General features: G+C 36.8%; 1 protein-coding gene across 6 annotated transcripts in view; it reads left to right on the top strand.

The window, feature by feature from the left end:
• Positions 1 to 21276, top strand: part of LOC124839603 (mitochondrial intermediate peptidase, mitochondrial-like) — a 32771-nt gene extending 11495 nt beyond the window's left edge. For 5 of the 6 annotated variants that reach the window (XM_088110565.1, XM_088110564.1, XM_088110568.1 and 2 more), the window contains 5 exons: positions 4460 to 4585; positions 5904 to 5971; positions 7558 to 7693; positions 20394 to 20559; positions 20892 to 21276. In XM_088110565.1, the coding sequence (XP_087966691.1) occupies positions 4460 to 4585; positions 5904 to 5971; positions 7558 to 7693; positions 20394 to 20559; positions 20892 to 21160 (765 nt within the window). In that variant the 3' untranslated portion in view covers positions 21161 to 21276. Of the gene's footprint in view, positions 1 to 4459; positions 4586 to 5903; positions 5972 to 7557; positions 7694 to 20393; positions 20560 to 20891 lie in introns of those variants that run through there. The other variant, XM_088110566.1, reaches the window with a different exon arrangement.
• Positions 21277 to 22167: the final 891 nt, after the last annotated feature.

Here is a 22167-nt window from a genome sequence, read left to right as displayed (position 1 = left end):
TAGCTAGCTAGAAATATAGTTTTCTCTTTATGTCACACGTGTAGTTCCTTTTATGTGAAGGTTTTCTATTCCATTTTTAACGAGGTCTAATATTAGTGAAAAGAGAAGAGATGCGTCATCTTCTGGTGGAAAAATGTGATGCTTGGTGATGTGACGTGAGACTAAGGGAACACTATTTCACCAATTAACAGGAACTGTTCAACACCTAGGACTTTCATAGCCCTATATTTATGCTACATGATAGAAATTAGTCAAGTTTTGCATACAAAGTAACCTCATTTTTTCTCCACTGTTTTGACGCCACATTTTCCCTCCACTGTTTGTAGGTTTCCTCTCTATTTATGTGGTGGTTATGTTTTCTTTATTTGTTAGTTATTTATTCTATGTTTGCAAACTCTATATATATAAAAGGCATTGCCATGCATTCTGGAATGACAATGATGAGCTACTGAATGAAAGTTTTAAGAAATTATCTTCCTTGTTCCATGCTTATGTGAGTGTGAGCTTTATTTAGTTTTTATAATGCCCCAATGTCAAATTAAATAGTATCAAAGGTTAAATCCAACATCGCTATTGTGAACTTGAGACAACGGGTGTGTAAATATAAGAAAATGAACAAAAATACAGTGCGTGTGTGTGTGTGTGAGAGAGAGAGTATATATATTAAGAAAGTGAGCTAGATAGAAACCTTAATTATAATGATTTGGAGTTGTTGATGACTAACCATTTAAAAAGCTCACAATATTTGGAGCTTCATTTACCTGAGTTACCTGACAGAACTAATGAAGAAAATCAAAGCAAGGACCTGTTTGCACTGTCAGAACAAGAAGTGTTCGTTGGATATTGAAAAAATTCAAAGGCATACAAACTACACTATCTAAAGACAAGAGAGTGATAATTAGTTGATATGGGACATTTGACGAAGAAGGAATATGGGATTGGACTCTGTGTCCCAAAACAGCTGCTGGTGTTTCCAAATGTTAATGTAGATCAAAAAGAGCAAACAAAATCAACTCTTGACAAGCCAGAGATATCTAGAAGATCGCAGAGGCAGCAAAGATAATGTGGCAAATTGGAGGATTATGTTGTGGGTACTGACAACAACCCATATGTTGTGGGTACTGAAAAAGGCTAGGGTAGCTATGGCAAGGCATTTTGAAATGACAAATTTGGGCCTAATGACCTATATTCTAGGCATTGAGGTCATTCATCAGGACAATGGGATTTTCATATCTTAAAAGAAATATGTTGTTGATATTCTAAAGAAGTTTAAGATGGAGAATTCAAAGTTAGTCTTCATTCCAGGTGAAGAGAGTTATGACAAGAGTTTGATTGGAAGACTCATATTTGTTCGCAACTAGGCTGGATATGGTATTTTATGGACTGCTTAGCAGATTTATGAAAGATCCATGTATGTGTCATTTGAAAGGAGCTAAAAGAATTCCACTATATACAACTGTGGGAGTTTTGCCTGCTAGTAATTGTGAAGTAAAACTTGTTGGCTATATCAATAGTGATTGGGCAAGACATGTAGAAACGAGGAGAGCATAGCAGGATATGAAAATCACCTTGGCAATGGTCTTGAATAAAAAACCAATTGTTGTCATCCCATTAGTCAAAGCACAATACATCATAGCAGCTATTTGTGCTACTCAAATAGTGTGATTGAGAGGAATTTTGGATGTAACACATTAGAAGCAAGATTCTCATTTGGAGATATTTTGGAACAAGTCTACAATTGCAATATGCAAAAATCTTGTATTTCATGGATGGTCTAAACACATCAATATTTTATTTCACAATATCTGAGAATAGAAGAGATTGGAATTTAATATTGTCCAACTGAAGAACAAAATGTAGATATATTGGTTAAACCTCTAAAAGTTAAGTTATTTTATAAATTGAATAAGAATTTAAGCTTGATTAAGAGTGGCTGTCAACTAACCTTGTTATTTTCTATTGTTTGTGGGTTTGCTCACCATTTAAGTGGTAATTATATTTTATTTATTTATTGTTGTTATTTAATGTATGCATTTTTTAATAACTTGGATGAATTATTGAATGAAAGTTTTAAGAAATTCTCTTATTCCATGCTTTTATGAGCATAAGGATCGTTTAGTTGTTATAATGTTTCATCAATATCAATGGGATATTATAGCAACTAAATAAAATTCATGCTCAAAGAAGCTTGGAGCATAGAAGAAAATTTCTTTAAAGCTTTTATTCAATAAGTCATTATTGTTGTCATTATAGAAGGCATGATAATGTCTTTATATAGGCTGCACAAAAATACATTAAATAATAATAAATAAAGAAAATATAACTGCCGTTTAAGTGGAGAGGAAACTACACATAGTCGTCAAAGATGAGGTGACTTGGTATATGTAAAGATTTTGCAAAACTTGTTTAGTTTCTGTTGTTACTAATTGAAGGCAAAAATACCCTTTACTTGGGATGCATAAGTTAACTAATGATGTATCCCATTGCCAATATGAATTACCTAATACTATACTATATGCTTGAATGGTCCTAGCAAACCTGTCAACAAAAACAATGAAAACGGATTAGATAAAAATCATTTCAACCAAAGAACTGAGGCAGTAGTTGTTTTCCTGAATTACAAAACATGAACAATCTCCAAGGACTGTTGCCCTGAATGCACATTTAAACCCACATTCAAGTTATTAAACTAGCATAATCATCTCATATACAAACTCAGTGACCACTCTCTTACTGCTGAAATTTAGTAAGGCAGGTGGACCTATAACGTGTCATCTATTATCTTTATTGTTTACTGGCCTCCAAAAAGAACATTGACCATTAAATGTTTTGATGACTTTACAAGAAAACCACTGAATAAGCGAGTTAAGAAACTAGAAATATGATTATAGACACCAACAGGTATAAGAATAAGGACTGAATTTTTTATTCCTCACAAGATGTTGAGAGCTTGGCCTCTCCCTTCCCGAAAACCACTTACCTAAAACTGTTTCCCCCCTCCTTCTGCTCCTATTTTTTATTCTGATGATAACTGCCTGCAGTTACGCCTGCCCTTACTAGTAACTGCTAAAACAATTCACTCCTACTAAAAAGCCTGAATCCTGGCTCTGCCCTTATAATATTTACTTATAAGGGGCCTAACACTTGAGTTGTAAGAAAACACTCTGAAAAAGACTAAATGATCTAAATTTTCCTGCCTTGATTGAAATAAAAATATGAAGAAGTCAGCCTAAATCATAACAGAACTGAATCTTATTTTTCTTATCATTTAGGTTCCGTTTGGAATGAAATTTAAAGGAATGTTACTATTTAGCCTTGTTATTGGCATATATTTGAAATGATCACAATATAGTTATTATTTTATTGCAAACTGTTAGATACTTAAGTGGACTTCAATTATTTAAAAGCATAACTTGGTAGCCTGCTATGATTAGACATCTGCAGTTCATTTATCTGACACTATCAACTTTATGTGTTTGAGATGTAACTGAAAGGATGAGGTTATAACCTGGAGAACAGAGAATAAAAGGAATTTTTGATTTTGGATTGAATTAGGAGTGAGAGCCCTGGTCTCTTTCTTTTCTTATCTCTGTTATTGTATCACAAACATACAGGTTGAGGCAGATGTTCCTATCATTTTTTTATCCCATTCTATGAGAAACAATAGGAATTTATGAAACATAGGAAACATTAGAATGTTTTAGGTTATAGTTCAATTCTTTATAATTCTTGTGACAAATTGTGTTTTGCTATATGACCCAATATCGGCGTGGCATGTCAAAAACAACTCATGTAATTCATAGAAAACTCTCCTTATGTTTATTAAATTTTGTTCTCAAGTGTATATTTGTAGAAATGATGGTGAAAACAAATGTAAGCTTTTGTTACCAATAAACTCATGTTTAAGTGAACATAAATGCCATTCTTTATTGGCATCATTTTCATTTTCTACGTGAGTAATTGAATCTCAGTGCCCTTTCAGCAATTCTTGCCTATCTATGCACCATAAACTTTTATTTACCAAATTTGTGGTGTATTTATAATATTTTCGAACTGTACTTTTCTAGAGTTGGACATAACAGTTATTTTGAATTTCAAGAAAAAGCTACCATATTTTTATCTTGTCACCTAGCGTCACTAAAGTGTTTAAGGGTACTTAGGTAGTAAATTTAAGAATGAACTGTATAGGTTTTCCTAGACCTTTGTGTTATTGTTCAATGAGTTTTTTTCAGGAAGAAATTTTCCTCTTTTAGACAAATATAAATGTGCAATGCTCATTTTAAACATATTTTTCTGACTAAGTCACTGTATTCAATCAGTTTTTGCGTAAAGACATTTTCCTTTTTTAGACAAATATCAATGCACAGTGGTCATTTTAAACACAATTTTGCTGTATTCTCCTTGGAGGAGGCAGACTTCTTATTCTTCTTATTTATGCTTGATTATGATGATTTTGCAGATTGTAGCTCTCGTTTGTAACTTTCCGGGATCTCAAAATCCATCAGCCGTAAGACTCAATCATTGGGAAGTAGAAACACTATTTCATGAGTTTGGACATGCTCTTCATTCTTTGCTTTCAAGAACGGTATCTTCTTGAACTTGTGAAAAAATAGCAGCATTACACGATAAGGACAAAGCTGTATGATGTGTTAGAATCAAAGATAAACATTTGTGCAAGTTTGATTCACCATACAAATCAATTGTTGATAATATAAATAAATTATCAGTTTTCAAAGTTAACTACTTTTACTTTTGTATATCTCAACGATAATTGTGTTATAGTTAAGCTGTAAGGATGTCCAATCCCTTCAACATGTGATAATGTTGTAAAACCAATCCCCCAATTTTAGGGATTTGCAAAACCATTGGGAGTAATACTGTGTTTACATAACTTATATAAGATATTACCTATTTGGTTACTATTTGTTGGAAGTCTCACATTGATTAATGATAAGGCTAATTTACAGTATATAAGTGGATACAAACCTTACCGTACAAGTCGATTTTGTAGAGTTGAGTTTGACTTAAAATCCACTTTTTAACACTATTATAAATAATTACAATATATGAGAAATTTCATCTTATCATGTAAATAACAGAAATATACGTAATATATAAGATCTACCCCTACCCTTCATTCACAAGCTGACATATTGCAGTAATAGGCATTTTTAACTGACATACTGTAGGCCTTGATGATTCTTTGACCTTTATATAGAACTTGTGTAACAAAGAATCATCATCTTTGTATCATTTCATTTCAGTTAGATCAATAATATAAAAATATTTTTCTCCCTCTCAAAATTTAGTACTAATATTTGAAGTCATTTATTTTGTTGGAAGTTCCACATCGACTAGAAATAAGACCAATTTACAATATATAAGTGGATGCAAACCTCTCCTTCAAGTTGGTTTTGTGGGACTGAGTTAGGTTTAAAGTCCACTTTTTAACATGGTATCAGAGGCATAGTTTAAAGCATATCCTAACCAGATTTGTGTTTGTTGGACATATAGTTCCACCTGTTATTGGCCCCTATCGGACCACTCATTAATGTCTAGTCTCATGTTTGAGATGTATATACTTCAACCTGAGGAAAGTGTGTTGGAAGTCCTACCTCGACTAGAGATAAAATCAATTTACAATATATAAGTGGGTGTAAACCTCACCTTACAAGCTAGTTTTGTGGGGTTGAGTGTGAACATGAATTTAGCAAATTGAGTTAATCTTGACTAACGTAACATTTGTTTTAAAATCATTTTGAAGTTTGAATTATATGAACTCTCTTACCATCTTGTTTACTGAGCTAAAATACCTTAGCAAGCATTTAGTCATAATAAAAATCTTTGAAAAGTGGTTACTGCTGTCATTTTTGTAATGAGATGATTCCATGTTCTCATTGTAGGACTACCAGCACTTTTCAGGCACCAGAGCGGTTTTGGATTTTGCTGAAATACCATCCAACCTGTTTGAGTGAGTAGAATGCATCAAGAACTATATTCTTTAAGTCTTAACCCTTAAATACGGGTGGTAAATAAAATATAAAAGTTTTGGATGAATTGTTTAATTGAATGATACTCGCTGTGTGGGTGCCTAATTTTCTATGATACATGTACTTTGGTTTGATTTTTCAGAATTAAGCTAATATAATCTCAGCCTTGTAAAGCTATATTACGTTGGCCTCTTGAATTTTTTAATAAAACCCTGATTTTGTCGTTGGCATTCACCATCATCTTCAAGTGTGCCCCTGAAAGTTCGATTGTCCAAGTTTAACCATGACATTCAGATACTCTTTGATCTTCAATTGGGATCTGCAATTGGAATGTCAACATTCACCTGTACAAGATACTCACCTGTACAAGATGAGAAAGATGTCTTTAGAAACGTCATGTGGCATATTATACCCTGCAGGGCACTGGGGTAATGGTGAATATTTTTCACTTACAAGTGTCAACTCTACGTTTCTAACTCTCAACTGACATTGAAATTTGCTATAATTTTGTTTGTAGCTAAACACATAGACAAACTTAAATAAGTTGTTTTTAACGTTGGAAAATGACCTTAATTGTGGTCCTCCTAACCCACCTTAGCTTCAACGTCTTTTGAGGATGCCTTAATGGCAACCTTAGTTGGTGGTTTAGTTCTACATTGTCTAGAGATAGGGTTTAGATACAAAGCTTGGTTAATTCTTATCATATAATTTGGTTTTGTGCGATTTAGTTGTCGAAAGTTTAAATTCCATGAGTGATGGTTCATGGTATTATTCTATGACTGCATGGCCTTGATGTTAGTGTGGTCAATCAATTTGTCATGGTCCCATGTGAAGGTGCCTTTAGGCACGTGATAAGATTTACCAATATTTGAAGGTAAGTACAAGTGAAGGAATGGTATTCTGGAGAGAAGGTAAATTGTCCGTGGATTATGGCAAGTGAGCTGTAGATTGTAGGAGATTCACCTCCAAATACCGAGTGTTTCTCTGAATGAATATAGTAATGGAGGAGAAAAAAGAAAAATTTAGTTTGGTTTAGTGCAGAAGCATAATTTCAATCTGTGATGCATGACAATGTGAAGGATTATAGATGAAGATGATTCTTGATGTCCAACAAAAAAATGAGGGACTTATGAGACCCTTTTTGGGACAAAACAAAGCATAGAGTTTGATGGGCACTTCACTAAAGATAAGTTCGATGGGGCATAGAGTTTGATGTTCTCTCCAAGGTCTGTTGTCATCCCCTAGTGATGATTCTTCCTTGATAATTGTTGTTTACTTTTGGGAGTCTTTCTTTTTTTCATTCTTTAGCTCCTGTTTCTGGTAATGACTCTCTTCAAGCTCTTGAGTGATCTCCTCTTCATCCATGTCTTCATCAGCTCCCCATTGCTAGACTTCAAGAATGTATTGGCAAGTTAGGAATGATTGATATACATTTACTAACTTGAGGGTAATGTTGATATTGCAGATATTTGGGGTATCATCATTTGACAATTTAGAAGGCGAGAGTTGCTTCTAAACAAATTTGGTTACTTGTCACTGCTGATATAGGTATTACTTTTCATGACAGGTACTATGCATGGGATTATCGAGTTTTGAGAAAATTTGCTAGACACTATTCAACTGGCGAAGAAATTCCTCAGAAGTTGGTTGAGTCAATGCAGGGTGCCAGAGATATGTTTGCTGCAACTGAACTGCAACGTCAGGTTTTTTATATTTTCTTTTTCTTTTCATGCCTGTGTAGAGGACACTGTTAGGATATTTATCCTATTTTATCATCATTATAGTGTGTCAAGGGTTACCCTATTTATCATGATTATACTGTGTCTAGGGTTACCCTATTTATCATGTACTTGTGTATCAATTTATTTTTATAAATAGAAGATTGTGAGAGCGATCAATTAAGCTCCCTAGAATTATTTTACAGTTTCAATCTTAAGTTGGTATCAGAGCGGGTCGATCCCGCTCTGGTTTCTGTCTCGTAATATATATCTGTCCAACGCCACAGTTCTTCATCGCCCGCCACCGTCCGTCACTGCCCGCCGTCGGCCACCGTCGTCCATCACTGTCACAGTTTCCTTCGTCTAAACCCTTATGGTTTTCTTGTTCCTCACTAGTACTATTCGTTTTCTTCAGAAATGGCGTCTGCTAGTACTCTTTCCTTCTCCGAAAGTCCATCAATTACCTTCGAGAAGCTAAATGGAAAAAATTATCTATCATGGTCTGCTGCCGTTGAAATGTGGTTCCTTGGCCAAGGGCATTATGACCACCTTGAGCGAGATGGAAGCCATGTGCCTACTGAAAAAGCTGATCAGTGGAAACAAGCAGATTTCCAGTTGTGGGCCCTGTTATGGCAATTAGTGGAACCCAAACTTCTTGTATCTTTGAGGGCTTTCAAAACTTGTCACTCCTTTTGGAAGAAAGCCCAAAGCATTTATGCCAACGATATTCAACGTCTCTATGACACTACGAACAAGCTTGCATCTCTTAAAATGGAAGACCATGATATGGTGTCCTTCATGGCTGAAGCCCAATCTGTTGTCGAAGAACTTAGGATGTTTTTGGAAGTAGATTCATTAGAGGATATCAAAAAGAAACTAGACAAATTTTACATGGTGTTGATCCTTCATGTCCTACATCCCGATTTTGATCATCTCAGAGATCAACTTCTAACTAGTCATGAGGTCCCCTCTATGGAAACATTGACCACTCGCCTTCTGCGTGTCCCAATACCTCAAACTCAAGAAGCGCATGAACTAGTGGAACCATCTGTCATGGTTGCCACACGAGGAAGAGGAGGACGTGACATTAAAGGAGGAGGACGAGGAGGTCGGGGACGTTCTCAATGCATATACTGTAAAAGGATGGGTCATACTCAAGAGAATTGCTACTCCTTACATGGTTTTCCTTCCAAAGCCGCCGATATTTCGAAGACTAAAACTTTCACTTCGAAGACTGAAAATTCCACTTCTATGTTTTCTAAGGATGAATATCAAAAGTATTTAAGGTTAAAGTCTAACAGCTTGGCACAACCATTTCAATCTCCCAATACATCAACAGCCTACGAAGGTCAAAATTCATGGGTAATTGACTCAGGTGCTTCTGATCACATTTCTGGTAATACCTCTTTGTTCATCTATTTCCTTTCGAGAAAAATCTCATTTCATAACCCTTGCAAATGGACCTAAAACTTCTTCCAAAGGAGTCGGTCATTTTTCTTTGTCTCCCTCCCTCAATCTCAACTCAGTCCTTTTTGTCCCTAATTATCCTTTTAATTTAATTTCCTTAAGCCAGTTGACTAAAATGTTAAATTGTTCAATAACCTTTTATCATAAATCTTTTGTTATACAGGAGCGTGGTTCGGGGAGACAAATTGGAGAAGGATATGAAGCGGGCGGATTATACCATTTTGGATCTCGTCCAAGGGTGTCCTGTATTGCTGCTCCTAATCCAAAAGTGCTACATGATCGACTTGGACATCCTCATTTGTCCAAATTAAAAAAGATGTGTCCTGAACTTAGTGGTCTCCAAACCTTAGAATGTGAGTCATGTCAATTAGAAAAACATGTTAGATCTTTCTTTCCTAAAAGGTCTCAATCAATATGTAATTCTAGTTTTTTCCATCATCCATTCTGATATATGGGGATCTAGTCGTATCCCCTCCTTTGGTTTTAGATATTTTGTTACCTTTATTGATGAATATTCAAGATGTACTTGGGTTTATCTTATGAAAAATCGTTCTGAATTGTTAGCTATCTTTACATCCTTTTTGAATGAAATCAAGAATCAATTTGGTCAAGTAATCAAAATATTAAGAAGTGATAATGCAAAAGAGTATTTCTCATCTTCCTTTTCTGCCATCTTGAGTTCCCATGGTATCTTACATCAGTCTACTTGTCCTCATACACCAAAACAAAATGGCATAGCAGAACGAAAAAATAGACACTTGGTTGAAACTGCTCGTACCCTTTTGCTTGGTGCCCATATTCTTGTACATGACTCGGGGATGCCATCTTAACTGCATGTTATCTTATTAATAGGATGCCCTCCTCCTCTCTTGATAATAAAGTCCCTTTCTCCATTTTGTTTCCTAATGATCCTCTCTTTCATACATCTCCCCGAGTGTTTGGTTGTGTATGTTTTGTTCATGACATGTCTCCAGGTCTACACAAACTCTCCGCTCGCGCTCTCAAATGTGTCTTCTTAGGTTATTCTCGACTTTAAAAAGGATATCGGTGTCACTCTCCTGAAACTAAGAAGTATTACATGTCTACCAATGTCACATTCTTTGAACAGACTCCTTACTTCTCTCCATCTGTTCAGGATGTTTCTATCCTCCAGTAGGTCCTTCCTATTCCAATGGCTGAGTCAAATAGCTCCACTGTCTCTGTGATTCCAAGTCTTGATCACAATCCTTCTACACATGTTTCTACACATACTGAGATCATCCCACACAGGGCCCCAATGGATAGTCCACCTCCCCAAGACAGTGAATCTCCTACTTCAGATTCTTCTCCCTCGTCACGTCCTCCCACTCCTTTTGGTGCAAATGATTCAGCATGGCCTATTGCCCTCAGATAAAGTACTCGTTCCACTCGAAACCCTCATCCCATATATAATTTTCTAAGCTATCATCGATTATCGCCTTCTTATTTTTCTCTTTTATCCTCAGTGTCCTCTGTTGTTATACCCAAGAATGTGAAAGAAGCACTTGATCATCCTGGATGGCGACAAGCTATGATTGCAAAAATGTAGGCTCTTGACCACAGTAATACTTGGGAGCTGATGCCCCTTCCCCAGGAAAAAAGACGGTTGGCTGTCGATGGGTGTATGCAGTTAAAGTTGGCCCTGATGGTGAAATTGATTGGCTCAAAGCTCGACTTGTTGCAAAAGGTTACACTCAGGTTTATGGTATTGATTATTGTGACACTCTCTCCTGTAGCCAAGATGACTACTATTCGTCTCTTCTTTGCCATGGCAGCCATTCGTCATTGGCCATTTCATCAATTGGATATCAAGAATGCCTTCCTACATGGTGATCTTGAGGAAGAAGTTGATATGGAACCTCTTGGGTTTGTTGCTCAGGGGGAGTCTGGTATGGTATGCAAATTGCATTGATCTCTATATGGCCTCAAGCAATCCCCACGTGCTTGGTTTGGAAAGTTTAGCTCCATTGTTCAAAAATTTGGGCTAAAACGTATTGAAGCAGACCATTCAGTTTTTTATTGTCATTCTTCTCTCGGGAAATGTGTTTACTTAATAGTATATGTTGATGATATTGTTATTATAGGAAATGATGCTGTTGGAATATCTCAACTAAAAGAGTACTTGTGTAGACATTTTCAAACCAAGGATCTTGGTAGTCTTAAATACTTCTTAGGCATTGAAGTAGCGCAATCGAAAGATGGAGTTGTAATCTCCCAAAGGAAGTATGCTCTTGATATATTACAAGAAACAGGCATGATTGATTGAAGACCGGTAGACAGTCCCATGGACCCAAACCTGAAATTAAGGACAGAAGAAGGTGAATTATTCTTCGATCCAGAGAGGTATAGGAGGCTGGTTGGAAAACTGATTTATCTCATTGTTACAAGGCCAGATCTATCCTTTGCAGTTGGAGTGGTTAGTCAGTTCATGTAGGCTCCATGTGTTGACCATTGGAATGCTCTCATTCGCATTCTAAGGTATGTAAAGAAGGCTCCCGGGCAAGGATTGTTATATGAAGATAAAGGAAGCATTCAGGTCTCTGGGTATTGTGATGCAGATTGGGCAGGTTCACCTATTGATAGACGGTCTACTACAGGATATTGTGTTTTTCTGGGAGGAAACATTATTTCATGGAAAAGTAAGAAACAAAATGTAGTAGCTCGATCAACCGCGGAAGCCGAGTATAGGGCAATGGCATCACTAACATGTGAACTTATATGGGTGAAACAATTCCTTCAAGAGGTTAAATTTTGTGACATCCATACTATGAAGATGTATTGCGACAATCAAGCCACTCTCCACATTGCATCAAATCAAGTGTTTCACGAGAGGACTAAACATATAGAAATTGATTGTCATTTTGTTCGTGAAAAGTTGTTGACCAAAGAAATATGTACTGATTTTATTGGGTCAAACGATCAACTCGCAGATGTATTGACCAAGTCATTAAGGGGTCCTCGGATTGAGTTTATTTGTTCCAAGCTTGGTACATACAATTTGTATGCTCCAGCTTGAAGGGAATGTTAGGATATTTATCCTATTTTATCATCATTATAGTGTGTCAAGAGTTACCCTATTTATCATGATTATATTATATTGTGTCTAGGGTTACCCTATTTATCATGTACTTGTGTATCAATTTATTCTTATAAATAGAAGATTGTGAGAGGGATCAATTAAGCCCTTTAGAATTATTTTACAGTTTCAATCTTAAGAGACACGTTGGTTGTCACTGCTTAAGCATAACTTTAATTCTTCTGTCTATGAAGGATAAATAGAGTTGGAAATAAGACTGATTTATTATTCTCAATCATGAAAAATACATTCTCATATCCTCTATTTGTAATAATCTAATTCTTCTAAAAAGGAAAATAGAGAAACTAGGAAAACAAAATAAAATAAAAGATTATATATCTATTTCCTCTAATTAGGAAGATTCTAAAGATATTTTCTCTAATTACAACACTCCCCCTCAAGTTGGTAAATGAATATCAATCATTCCCAACTTGTCTACAAGATCTTGAAATCTACTCGGAGGACGCCCTTTTGTAAAAATATCTGCTATTTGAAGTTCTGTAGGAACATGAGTTGTAATCACAAATCCTCTGTTAAGATTATCTTTGATGAAATGTCTGTCAATTTCAATATGTTTGGTTCTCTGGATTATGGGCTATGCTCATAGCAGACTTATTGTTACAGTGTAGTTGCACCGGGTTTTCCACTTTGACTTTAAAATCATCTAGAATACTTCACACATTCCTTGAGCAAGGGCTCGAAATTTAGCTTCTGCACTAGAACGAGATACTCTATCTTGCTTTTTGCTTCTCCATGTTATTGGACTATCTCCAAGAAATATACAATACCCAGAAGTAGATTTTCTGTTAGTAATATAACCTGCATAGTCAGCATCAATATATATCTTCATAGTCCATGTGTCTTCCTGTTGTAATTTGAGATAATATCTTTATAATCTTCTTAATTAGAGGAAATAGATATATAATGTTTTATTTTATTTTACTTTCTTAGCTTTCCTATTTCCCTTTTTACAAGAATTAGATTATTACAAATAGAGAGTATCCGAATGTATTTTCTGTTAGTAATAGAACCTGCATAGTCAGCATCAATATATATCTTCATAGTCAATGTGTCTTCCTGTTGTAATTTGAGATAATATCTTTAGAATCTTCTTAATTAGAGGAAATAGATATATAATGTTTTATTTTATTTTACTTTCTTAGCTTTCCTATTTCCCTTTTTACAAGAATTAGATTATTACAAATAGAGAGTATCCGAATGTATTTTTTATGATTGAGAATAATAAATCAGTCTTATTTTTCAACTTGGTATCAGAGTTTTTCTGATCCGCTTTAGTTGTCTTTGCTGTCTGCCGGCGGCCGATCACCACGGTTGTTTGCGGCTCTTAAAAGTCTCTTCTTTAACATGTGTTTTTAATGGGTTCCAATTGCCCTAGTCAAGTTCTGCCTTAGAATTCTGGCCTTTTTTCCAGTATTACCAAATACATAGTTTATTTGAGTATGATCAGAATGGGATTCGAACCCATTCCTTTTCTGAGCTGAAACTGGTGCTTTAGATTTGTTGATGCCCAATCAATCTTGGCTCTTTTTGGCATTCTTATTGATTGCCAGTTGAATCAATGAGACTAAAAGTCTCTTCTTCGAAGAACCCATGAAAGGCCACTCTGCCTTCACTGTTTATTCTGCCATGCACCGTGCTCTTTGCCATCGACCACCATCGTGCTCCGTATGCCGCTGGCCACTGTCCACCGCCGGCCACCGTTGCACTTTCTTCGGGTGACCAGCGGATCTGGACCGCATCCTTAAGCGACGACCAACCACGTCGGTTCCGATCGTCGCCGACCACCGTCATAGTTTCGACCAGTGACCATCGGATCTGGATCGTCTCTTTAAGCACGACCTAACCCTGGTGGTCGACGTCTCTGTCTCGTCCGCATGCGCCGTCACGTGCCTCCTCTCTCCGGTAGATCTCGGACGCGTGTTTATCACGCGCCGCCGTCCTTGTGTTGGAATCACATCGCGTCGCTTCCGGTCGTGTCGTCGGACCTCCATATCTCTGTTCTGACCGTCCATAGCAACCATGGCTGCCATCTTCGTTGTCTTCACAGCATCTTCGTGTTCTCTCCGCAACTTCCGCTTTGGGAGCTACTGTTCGCCTCACATTTCAGGGAGACCCCTTTCGACGCCACTACATCACTTCTTTCTTCTCCATTGTGAAAGGCTCTCTCGCCTCGTGCTGTGTTGTTCTTGCCTTTTCTCCCCTTTCTTGTACAACACTGATTGATGCTTCTTGCTGTCGTCTCTGCTGCTTTGATGCCGCTACAGTTAGTCGCTGCTGCCACATACAGGAGTCTCGCCGCTTTGCGAGCTACTGTCAATCTCTCTACAACCCTTGAACAGTCTTTCTTTTTATCTTCGGGTGTTCTACCTCCAATCCAACTTGGAGGAGTTGGAATCCATGCACGCATCTTCTTGGGACCAAACGAGCGCTCTTCCTTTCCTTGTTGCTCCGTTGATTCAACTTGTGAGCCACTGACCTGTCTCCACCCTTTTCTCGACGCCATTGCATCACCTCTTTCTTGGATTGCTGACTTTCTTCTTGGGCTCAAGTTTAGTGCGTCACTTCTTTGGGTCTTTTGATACCATCATAAGTCCCAATATTTGGTGTTTTGGTTTCTGCCATGTGAAAGGATCTTGTCACCGCCAATGCCTTGTTGTAACAGCTCACTGAGAGTTGTTCTAATGCCTTGTTGTAACAGCTCACTGAGAGTTGTTCTAATGCCTTGTTGTAACAGCTCACTGAGAGTTGTTCTATGAGACCGCCCGCTGATTTGGCTCGTTCGATGTTAGGGGTTTCAGATTTGTCCCCAAGTACGGATCGTTTCTCACTAGTTCTTCCACCTTCACGTTCTGTCATTGACGTGCAAATGTTCAGTCGTGAGGGGAAGAAAAGTTTCAGCCGCTATAGGGTGGTTAAGTCCCTAAAGGTTTGTTGTTGTTAGCCGTTGCAAGGTAGTTCAGTTCCTGCAGGTTTGTTGCTGTTCAGGACAGTAAAGTCCTTGAAGGCTCGTTGTTATTAGGGCAGTTAAGTCCCTAAAGGTTAGGACAGTGAAGTCCTTGAAGGTTTGTTGTTGTTAAGGCAGTTAAGTCCCTAAAGGTTAGGACAATGAAGTCCTTGAAGGTTTGTTGTTGTTAGGGCAGTTAAGTCCCTAAAGGTTAGGACAATGAAGTTCTTGAAGGTTTGTTGTTGTTAGGGCAGTTAAGTCCCTAAAGGTTCGATGTTGTTAGGGCAATTAAGTCCCTAAAGGTTCATTGTTGTTCAAGGTGGTTAAGTCCCTACAGGTTTGCAGCCTTTGAAGGCCTCCCATATGTTACTCATGGAAATTATGTTCTTGAAGTTTTGTTGTTGTTCGCCACTATTGACGGCAATCCAGTCCCTGCAGTTTGTTGTTGTTCGCCACTGGAGGCCCTTCAACTGTTCTTCTAGTTTGTTGTTGTTTGCTACTGCAAGTCATCATCCATTTTTTATGGAAATCTCTCCGTCCATTGTTGTCCAAGTTGAAGTTTCATGGTGCTAGTTCACCCTCGTCCATTGTTGTCTAAGTTGAAGTTTCATGGTGCTAGTTCGCCCTCGTCCATTGCTGTTGAAGTTGAAGTTTCATTGTGCTAGTTCGCTTTTGTCCATTGCTGTCAAATTTGGTTTATTGACATTCTCTACAATTGAGTTTGACTATTCCAAGCTTGGTTCATACAATCTTGTATGATCCAGCTTGAGGGGAGTATTGCAATTTGAGATAATATCTTTAGAATCTTTCTAATTAGAGGAAATAGATATATAATTTGTTATTTTATTTTACTTTCCTAGTTTTCTTATTTTCTGTTTTAGGAGAAGTAGATTATTACAAATAGAGTGTATCCAAATGTATTTTTTATGATTGATAATAATAAATCAGTCTTATTTTTCAACTTCCCTTTTGAATAATAACCCCTTTCCTGGACTTGACTTCAAGTATTGGAGAATTTGGTCAACTACTTGCATGTGTCTCTCTCTTGGATCATGCACAAATTGGCTCACTACACTCACAGCATAAGCAATGTCTGGTCTTGTGTGTGATAGATAAATCAATTTTCCTACCAATCTCTGATATTGGACCTTCTCTATAAGAGCACTTTCTTCACTTCCAATTCTGTGATTCTGTTCTAAAGGAACTGTTGAGGTTCTACATCCCAACTTTCCTGTTTCTTTGAGGAGATCAAGTACATATTTCCTTTGGAAGATAAAAATTCCGTTCTTGGAGTAGGCAACCTCTATTCCAAGAAAATATTTGAGTTTTTCTAAGTCTTTCATTTCAAACTGAGCTGTCAATTTATCTTTTAATGCTAATTTTTCTTTTTCATCATCTCCTGCAATAATCATATCATCCCCATAGACAAGTAATAGAATGAGTTTACCTGTAGAAGAGTGCTTTATGAATAGAGTATGATCTCCTTGGCTTTGTCTGTATCCCTAGGAAACTGTTGCTTTTGTAAATCTTCCAAACCATGCTTTAGGGAATTGCTTAAGACCATACAATGCTCTCTATAGGAGGCATACCTTGTTTCTTTCATTTTTCACTTCAAAACCTGGGGGAATCTCCATGTAGACTTTCTCATCTAGATTTCCATGAAGAAAGGCATTCTTCACATCTAGCTAGTGTAAGTCCCATCCAAAATGGCCAGCCAAAGAGAGAATAACTCAAACTATATTCATCTTTGCCACTGGGGCAAATGTCTCCTCATAGTCAATCTCATATGTTTGGGTATATCCTTTTGCCACTAATCTAGCTTTATATCATTCTATTGTCCCATCTACCTTATGTTTCACTATGAATATCCATCTACACCCTACTACCTTCTTGACTCTTGGCTTATCAACAATCTCCCAAGTTGAATTTCTTTCTAATGCATTCATCTCTTCTTTCATGGCTTGATTCCAATGTTCAATTTTCATGGCCTCCTGGATTGAGGTAGGAATTTTTATGGCATCAATGGCAACAATAAAACTTTGGTGCTTATCAGAGAGATTGTTAATGCAAACATACTGAGAACTAGGATATTTAGCACATGATCTTTTTCCCTTTCTCAATGCAATGGATAAATCCTTAGTAATACTTACCTCCTCCTCATTGATATCTTCAGGGATCCTTACCTCCGAATTAGTTAATTTTTCTTGCTCGATAGTCAAAGTGGGTTGTTTTCTTCTTTCATATTTGTTCCCAAAAATTCCGTCTTCTTCCTCACTGTGGACTATGGTAGCTTCATTGCTCAGGTCTTGGGCATCCTACAAAGACAAACATGGTAATGACAAGGAGAGTTCATCCACTTCAAGTGCTTTCTACCCCTGAAGTGGTGGATTGACATAAAAGGATTGTGTTTCATTAAAGGTGACATCCATGGTGATAAAGACGCGACGACTCTGAGGATGATAATATTTGTACCCTTTTTTATTAGAAGGATACCCAATAAAGACAAATTTAAGAGCTTTGGGATCTAATTTACCACGGTTAGGATGATGAGAGTGAACAAAAAGAACACATCCAAAGACTCGACTAGGTAGACTCGTTATTAGGGAAGAAGAATGAACAAAAGACAATAGAGACTCTATAGGACTAATGCCATTTAAGATACGAGTGGGTAACTTGTTGATGAGATATGTGACAATTAACACAATTTCTCCCTAGTAATTTTTTGGAACAAACATTTGAAAAAGAAGAGCTCTAGTTACTTCAAGAAGATGACGATTCTTTCTTTCAGCAACCCTATTTTGTTGAGGGGTGTTAACACAAGTTAGTTCATGAACAATACCATTATGAGAAAAAAATAGAGAAATTCATGATTCACATATTCAGAACCATTATCAGACCTAATTCTTTTGATATTTTTTCCAAATTGATTTTGGACAAGACGGAAAAAATTAACAAAAATTTGAAAAACTTTAGATTTATTTTTCATAAGGTATGTCCATGTGACATGGGTACAATCATAAATAAAGGTAACAAACCATTTGGCTCCGAAAATAGAATCTATGATAGGACTCCAAATATCAGAGTGAATTAAATCAAATGGAGAAATACTCTTTTTATTACTAATAGGATAAGATGCACGATGGTGTTTTGACAATTGACAAATATCACAACTAAAAGACTCAACAAACTTTGTAAACAAATGGGGAAACAAAGACTTGATAAGACTAAATGAATGATGCCCAAGCCTTTGATGATGTAGCCATATTTGGGAATTTGCCCACGTCTCACATGTAGCTTGTTGACTCATAATTTATGTGTTGCTTTGGTCATCAAACTCTAAAAAATACAACCCACTTTGCTCCTTAGTAGTTAAAATCGTCTTCCCCGTGACAAGGTCCTAAAAAACACAATAAGTTGAAAAAAATGTTACTGAACAATTTAAATCCTTTTTGAGTTTTTTCACAGAGATAAAACTATTAGCTAATTGAGGAACATGTAAAACATCCTTCAATATAATAGATGAGTCCAAAATTATATTCCCAGAGCCGCATATAGGTATATCCTGACCATTCACAATTGTAATAAGTTGTGCTTTATTGCTTTTACCATATGAGTCGAAAGACCCACTAAAAGGTGTCATATGATCAGTTGCACCCGAATAAAGGATCCAAATACCTTGAGACACTTGACCAACAGTATTGAGAAAAATCTTACCTTTTATGGATAGAGTACATGATCCAGAGGGTTTACTCATTGATTCAACCATTGCTTCCAAGCGCTCGAGTTTCTCCTTCATATCAAGATCTGGTGATGGTGGTGGTGGTGGTGGATTAGCCTGAGAAATACTAAATTGATTGGTGGCTTCCTATTCTAAGGTGGTATGATTACCCATCTTTGAGTAGACCCTTTGTTGTTTCCCATGCGCTTGAGAACATTCTTTCTTCCATAGAGTTTGAAGCATGTTTCCTTGGTATGTCCAGATCTTTTACAGTATGAACAATAGTCCTCACGAGTACCTTTTTCAAACGTCTTTCCCCCAGCATTTGTTCCCTTCTGGACTTCCTTTCCAGTTGTCATGGCAGATCCTGTGTTGGAGATCCCTTCATTTAGCATGACAGTTCTCTGAGTTTCTTCTCCTCTTACCATAAAAAAAACTTTTGACAGGGATGGTAATTTTTCTCTTCCAAAAATCTGAACCCAGATTGGGTCGTACTCATGATTGAGGCCCTGGAGAAATTTAAAGATTCTTCCCCTTTCAATGAATTCAGCAAGAGTGGCGACATCTGCTTTACACATCTTTATTGTTTGGTTCTGATCGAATTCTATCCAAAGACCACTCAAGATTCCGTGATATCTGATACGAAAAGGGAGCCCTGTTTTGTATTAAATATCCTGTTCGCAATGTCATAGTAAGCAGTAAGATCCTTTTTTAAAGAAAAAATACTCTGTAAATCATCCCATATTTCTTTTGCAGAAGAATGAAACATATAATTTCTCCTCCATCTATGTGATCAAAATTTGACCATCCAACCGATCAGTACCTCCTATATTTGGTAGGTCATTAGGTACTCCCAAAGGAATCATTTTTACTTCAGACATCCCGTAGAACGAAACTAGGAGTCTCCGATGACCTTTTCCAAGACGACGACAGCGTGTGGGTCACACCGAGAAGAGGAGCAAAACCTTCAAACTCAGATCTGCTCAAATATAGGCCAAACGAGTGATCACCGACCCCAGGAACAGACTCAGGAGGTGTCGGCGACCCTGTCTGTGGCGGCGCGAGATGGCTCCTCTCACGGAGCGATTTTCGGCATTGTGATTGCCGGTGTTGGGGGCACCTTTCTTCCCTATCAACGACCCCAATCGGCGACGGCGGCAGCGGCAGTGGTCGGACAGCAGCGTTGAAGCGGAATGGAGCCCCAAGATTGGGAGCTCTTACACCAAGTTGAAAATAAGACTGATTTATTATTCTCAATCATGAAAAATACATTCTCATATCCGTATTTGTAATAATCTAATTCTCTTAAAAAAGGAAATAGGAAAACTAGAAAAACAAAATAAAATAAAAGATTATATATCTAATTCCTCTTATGATATTTTCTCTAATTACAACAAATAGTTTACATTGTTTTAACACTTTAATTGCCTTATTTTGTCAGATCTTCTATGCTCTTGTTGACCAGACACTTTTTGGAGAGCAGCCACTCCCTCATGGTGACATTAGTTCTGTTGTCGCCGAACTAAAAAGAGAGCACACCAATTATGGACATGTGGAAGGCACGCATTGGGAGACCCGATTCAGTCATCTGCTTAATTATGGTGCAGGTGTGTCCAAAGTCTTAATTTTCTTAAAATTCCTTGTATTAGTGATGTTTAGCATACTAAAATCTCAATAAACAGTCGTGTGAGAATGACAGAACTCGTTAGTTTTGAATTAGCAGGTGCCTGATTTCCTTTGGGTGAATTGTTTTTATTGTTGCACTTCGTATATTTTGAATAATTATCCAATGTTATATTTTTAAATAACCTGATACTCATGATGGTAGAAGTTACATTTATCCAATGGATGCCACCAAAAAGTGTTTGCCTTCAACTTGAATCTCTTCATTTATTGACATTTTGAAGTTTCGGTCGATACTTAATATATTTATTGGCAGGTTATTATAGCTATTTGTATGCTAAGTGTTTTGCTGCAACCATATGGAAAAAACTGTGCGAGGAGGATCCACTTTCATCAACTACAGGATTTGCTTTAAGAACAAAGTTCTTACAGCATGGAGGTGCCAGAGAACCAGATGCATTGTTGAATGATCTAATGGGAGATGGAATATACAGGTATCATGATGGAGGGATAGTGCCTGATATTTCATGTCTTTGTAATGAAATGAAGCTGGTTGAGGAATATCCTATGGAGGTCCATTTGTAGTGATTTTTAGGAAATAGGACTGAATCAACTAGCTAGTACTCAGCATATTTTCCTCAGCGACACAGCAAACAGTTGTACCATTCAAACTATGGTGTCAATTTTTTTTGGTGTCTCAATATCTTTTTTTACACGACCCTATCATATGAAAAAAGTAAAGTGAGAGGATCCAGTTTTGACGTAAGGCACAATTTCAAGTGTCAATTACATATGCACTTACATCTAAACACAGGTTGAACAGCAGGCCTTTTTTATAATTAACGCTACTGTGTAGCTTTAACAGCTATCATAAACTCATTAAGAGATAAGAAATGAATTAAAAGGGAATATGAAAGAAATTAACGGTAAAGAGTATATTGTCCTTATAAAATGTCTGCCATTGATTCTAAGCCTCACAAATATCCTAATATGATGTTACATGTTTCTTATGCTTCGTTGTTGAACTTGTTTGCTATGGTATTAGAGAACGTTGTAATCAGTGGCGGGAGAGTATTCTAAATTTTCTGAAGGTGTTATTTATTTTATTGAGTTGGTTTTGGTTTAGTCTTTCTATTCCTTTGTATTTATTTATTTTTTCTGTTTTTTTGTGCTGGTTTGACATAATGCATACTATAGAAATAACAAAGGATGTTAACCTTGTAGGAATCATTTGCTATACTGCGATGCTCAGCAAGTTTATCTTTTTTTAAACAAAAAGGGCCTCAAATAAATATATATTTTTTATTAGAATAGTCATATTTTTGAAATAAAGTATTCCCATTCTTACAATTCTCAAAATACAATTTCAGTATCAATAAGATCTCCGGTGTTATCTTATACAATTTCACTTCAATCAAGCCTTGCTTTGTGCTTGTTTATGGAACCATCAGGGTTGAATTTTGTTCTAAACATCTCATCCTAATGACATTTTTGTCATAAGGTTTCGGAACTAGTTCCTAGATTTTTCTCAGTCCAGTTACTAGATTTTTCGCAATAATCATAGACAACTCCTCTTGCATTGTTGCTAACCA

The sequence above is a fragment of the Vigna umbellata genome, chromosome 3, assembly GCF_029865625.1.
Source record: "Vigna umbellata cultivar VRB3 chromosome 3, Vumbellata_1.0, whole genome shotgun sequence".
Taxonomy (NCBI): Eukaryota; Viridiplantae; Streptophyta; class Magnoliopsida; order Fabales; family Fabaceae; genus Vigna; species Vigna umbellata.
Note: the sequence above shows the minus strand (reverse complement) of the source record. Positions and strands in the feature narration are given on the sequence as shown.